Below are 4022 nucleotides of genomic sequence, written 5' to 3'. Positions count from 1 at the left end.
CCTTTTTCCTCATATGATGCCCAAACCCAAACCTATCCACATTTAAATGTAAGCCTAATTAGAGTGTAACAACTGGCATCTAAGATTACCAACTTTGTCCTCTTTCTGAACTTTGAAGTTTAAAATACTTGCATGAAAACAAGAGTTGTTGACATGTATTGGCGTTACTTCCAACACTAAACGGACAACATGACAGTGGTTTGAATGGACTTTTGCGTTATAAATAATAGGGAAGGGTAATGCAACAGTCCTCCACAACAAATTTGCCTTGAAAAAGCTCTCAACTATGGCCACCCTCATTGCTCCTGCGAACTCCTCTCCTGTTGAAGATGCTGAGGCTATCAGAAAGGCTGTCCATGGTAACTCTTTTATATAGATTCTTTCTAAGTTTAGATTGCACACATTGTTTAGATTGTATGATCATACCCCCATTTGTCAAACAGAACAAATACTTTCACTTTTGCTTTTTCTCAGTAACTACTAGGTAAAGAGAGTGACTACTATCCACAGAATCAAAAGATAGTGAAACTTCACCAGTAACAGTGGCGATCGCACCCAAAAAGGTGTTAAAAGCCCTTTGAAGTATAACTTCACTTGTACCCCTGGTTTGGGCCATGTGCGGATACACCTCCCACTGTGCTTTGTGGATTTGTGCAGACGCATTCAATTAACTGGTGTAATGCAAAATTTACTAACGGAAACGATGAAAAGTTCAATATGCTCTCATCTTTTTACCTGATTCTTATTCCTTGAATCTAACCAATACATCCCTGTACCGAAAATTGGATCCAAACTGTTGATATTGTAGAGCTTGATTAGTATTACATTTATACTAATATTCAAGTTGATCAGAAAATGGAAACCTCATGGTCGAATAGAATTTATTATCATGTAAACTTTCAGATTTGAATTTACCTTTCATTTTAATAAGAATAATGTTCCCGATGACTGAGTTGTTATGTCTAATCGACATGATTCTATAGAGATGCCTACTCTTTCGTTAGTACATTATGAACAACTCGGATTAAAATTTTAATATATTGGTTAGATTCAAAAGGCGTGTGAAGTACACCTCCGTTAACATGGAAGGATTTTGGTGGATCTGCACAAATTCACAAAGCGGGAGCGGATGGAACATAGTGAGGAGGTGTATCCACAATGAGTGAGGACCCATCACAATAGGACCCGTGATGGATCCTCACTCCTCAAACTTGAGTAACATGTTTGGATCCACATAGCAGACCCGAAAAAAGGCCTGCTCCTTCTCTAAAAGTAATCATGTACCCATTAATTTTTTTTTAAAGGCGAAGGTCAGTATTGTGAACTCTTGACCTCCTTTCTCCTAGCACATAAGTGCAGTCCCTGATGTCATTGGGCCAAAGGCCTCTTGGCATTAGGTTCTGAATCTGATAACAGGCTTGTATGGCTTGAGTTCATCAATGTCTTTAGTCCTGATAAACAAACAGGTGGAAAAAAATTGGTTTGCTATTTGATCATTTTGGATGATGAGTCGTTATCTTCTTGTTGTTCGATTTTCATGTCGGTCCTGTGTCCCTTTTTCGCTTGTGGGGTTTGTGAAAGAGAAAGTTGTTATAACTGTAGTTCCACTTGAAAAACTTGAAGGGAAACTAAACAGTGTGTGATTTTCGCCAGGATGGGGGGCTGATGAGAAGAAAATAATCTCAATTATTGGTCACAGAAACGCAGTTCAGAGGAAGCTAATCAGGCAAACCTACGAGGAGACTTATCAAGAAGATATGATCAAGCGCTTTGAATCAGAGCTCCATGGCAACTTTGAGGTTATAATCCTCGTTATTACTTCTGTCAGTATGCGACCTTATAATTTGCACGGTGTTATCTTCTGTTGATTCAGGAACTAAATTAATACATTCTTAGAACATGGCTTATAAGTAAATTGCGATATGAACAACTTGTTTGTGGCCGTTGACACTTAAAAGGGAACCCGCATCGTTGTGGTCAGACGGTATATGAAGTTTTTTTCATCTGTCACGAGTTTCTTTTATTATCGATCGGTATATCATCTAACACGATGAAATTATTAGTTAAGGATGGCCTTTCGTTATGACACTCTGACCTTGTTTTAGTTCGATTGTGGAGAGACAAACAGAGAGACCGAACTAATTGTGTGTGAATGACAGATCAAAATGATGCTTTGATTTTCGATTCATTAGTTGTTCTTTCCTACAGCATGCAGTCTTGAGCTGCATGTATGTTCTGTTGTAATCGTGTCGAGAAACTGAAACTTCTGTTCTCTTATCGTGCGGATATAACAGAAAGCAATGTTCCGATGGGTTTTGGATCCATTTGACCGAGATGCTGTGCTAGCTAATGTGGCCTTGAAGGAGTCGAACCCTGATTACCATGTGATTGTCGAACTTTCATGCATCTACTCTCCTGAGGAGCTACTAGCTGTGAAACGAGTCTACCAGGCTCGTTACCACCATTGCCTGGAGGAAGACCTCGCCTCTCACATCTTTGGTGATCTCGGCAAGGCATGTATTTCTTGGACAATTGTTTCCCGACGAAAAAATGAACACCATATACTGTAATATCTTTTTCAGAAATGCTTCCCCTGAGAAAAAAAAAAATGGCCATAATGGATTGTATCGGTAGTTCTCACACTCGAGAAATACAGGGCTGCCAAACAACATTCTGAACAGTTATCTAGAAAAAGTTCAACGTTTCATAGAAGAAAACACTTATCTAGTTAATGATTTTCTAAATCGGTTTTTGGCTACAGTTTTTGGTTGCCTTGGCGGGAGTCTATAGGTATGATGGTGGCGAGATAGATCCAAGATTAGCGAAATCAGAGGCTGGTGTTCTTCACAATGCTATTAAGGACAAGAATCATGAGGAGATAACTAGAATTGTGGGTACAAGGAGCAAGGCTCAGCTCATCGCGACTTTCAACTGCTACAAAGACGAATATGGCGCTTCCATCACCAAGGTAGAAATTGAGATATACTGTTTTCGACCATGATTTGTTAGGGGATTTTCCAAGGGAGAGAAAAATCCTAGGAAAATCAAATTAGTAAGTTTAGTAACTTCGAATAATGTACTTCACCTTCCTCTTTTCCTCTATAGTTATCTGGAAATTCATAATCCAAACATAGTCCAACAATCTACTTCATTATTCAATAGCTTCATTAGCGTTAGTTTCGCGTATAATCTGATTCATTCAAGTTGGTCTTACAATCCTGCATCCCCTTGAAATTACTAGTCACTAGCAATAAATTAACTTGAAAAGCATCATCATAAGGAAACCAGAATGCAAAGAAACAAAAAATCCTTATCTTCGTTTACGCCAAAGTTTGTTTTCATGGCGACCTGTTCAAGCAAGCAAGACCAGTGCTGCTTTTTTTGCGGTCTCTTTATTTCGTTCCTTTTTTTTTTCAGCATTTGGTGAATGGCCCGGCCAATCCCTACTCAGCTGCAGTGAGTACAGCAGTCCGATGCATCAAGGACCCGAAAAAGTACTATGAAAAGGTAAGTTTTCATCCATACATTAGACCTTATCATGACATGGCCTAACGGAAACATCAGATACGTACGATTGCTACGATGGGCAACAATCTCCCTTGCAATTTCGCCGCAGTACTATAACCTTTACTAACGGTCCTTCTTGAATTACTTGGATTAGTTACTGCGAGATGCGCTGCATAACCACGGGATAGACGAGAATGCACTTACTCGGGTGATTGTCACGAGAGCTGAGAAGGACTTGAAGGACATCAAGGAGCTTTACTACAAGAGAAATAGTGTGACCCTTGATCATGCAGTTGCCAAGGAGACTTCTGGCGATTACGAGGCCTTCCTTCTTACTTTACTAGGGAAGGAAGACTAGTTTTCCAAATCTCTCCTTCTAAAAATTTCAGTTTCTGAACTAGCATGGGTGGTTTTTGGTTGTGTTTCTTGTGCTGGAAAACCTTGTCTGCCTTCTTGTATTGAATTGCTATGTTGTTGTAATGTCGTTTCTAATAATATTTCAGTTTGTTTCATTA

General features: G+C 39.3%; 1 protein-coding gene across 1 annotated transcript; it reads left to right on the top strand.

Annotated features, from left to right (window-relative positions):
• Nucleotides 1-206: 206 nt before the first annotated feature.
• On the top strand, nucleotides 207-4022 carry LOC131311434 (annexin-like protein RJ4). The gene is made up of 6 exons (XM_058338938.1): nucleotides 207-359; nucleotides 1654-1799; nucleotides 2295-2513; nucleotides 2762-2968; nucleotides 3418-3507; nucleotides 3662-4022. Exons 1-6 carry the CDS (start codon nucleotides 287-289, stop codon nucleotides 3863-3865), a joined length of 939 nt encoding a protein of 312 aa, XP_058194921.1. The 5' UTR covers nucleotides 207-286; the 3' UTR covers nucleotides 3866-4022.

This window comes from Rhododendron vialii, chromosome 1a (assembly GCF_030253575.1).
Source record: "Rhododendron vialii isolate Sample 1 chromosome 1a, ASM3025357v1".
Classification (NCBI taxonomy): Eukaryota; Viridiplantae; Streptophyta; class Magnoliopsida; order Ericales; family Ericaceae; genus Rhododendron; species Rhododendron vialii.
The sequence above is the reverse complement of the archived record's forward strand: the minus strand, read 5'-3'. Positions and strand labels throughout refer to the sequence as shown.

Bases quoted from the DNA above. Each gene is read 5' to 3' on its own strand.
- LOC131311434 (XM_058338938.1), top strand. From the start codon at position 287: ATGGCCACCCTCATTGCTCCTGCGAACTCCTCTCCTGTTGAAGATGCT. The intron at 2,969-3,417 runs GTAGAAATTGAG...TTTTTTTTTCAG, and splicing joins ATGGCGCTTCCATCACCAAG to CATTTGGTGAATGGCCCGGC. The intron at 3,508-3,661 runs GTAAGTTTTCAT...TACTTGGATTAG, and splicing joins CGAAAAAGTACTATGAAAAG to TTACTGCGAGATGCGCTGCA.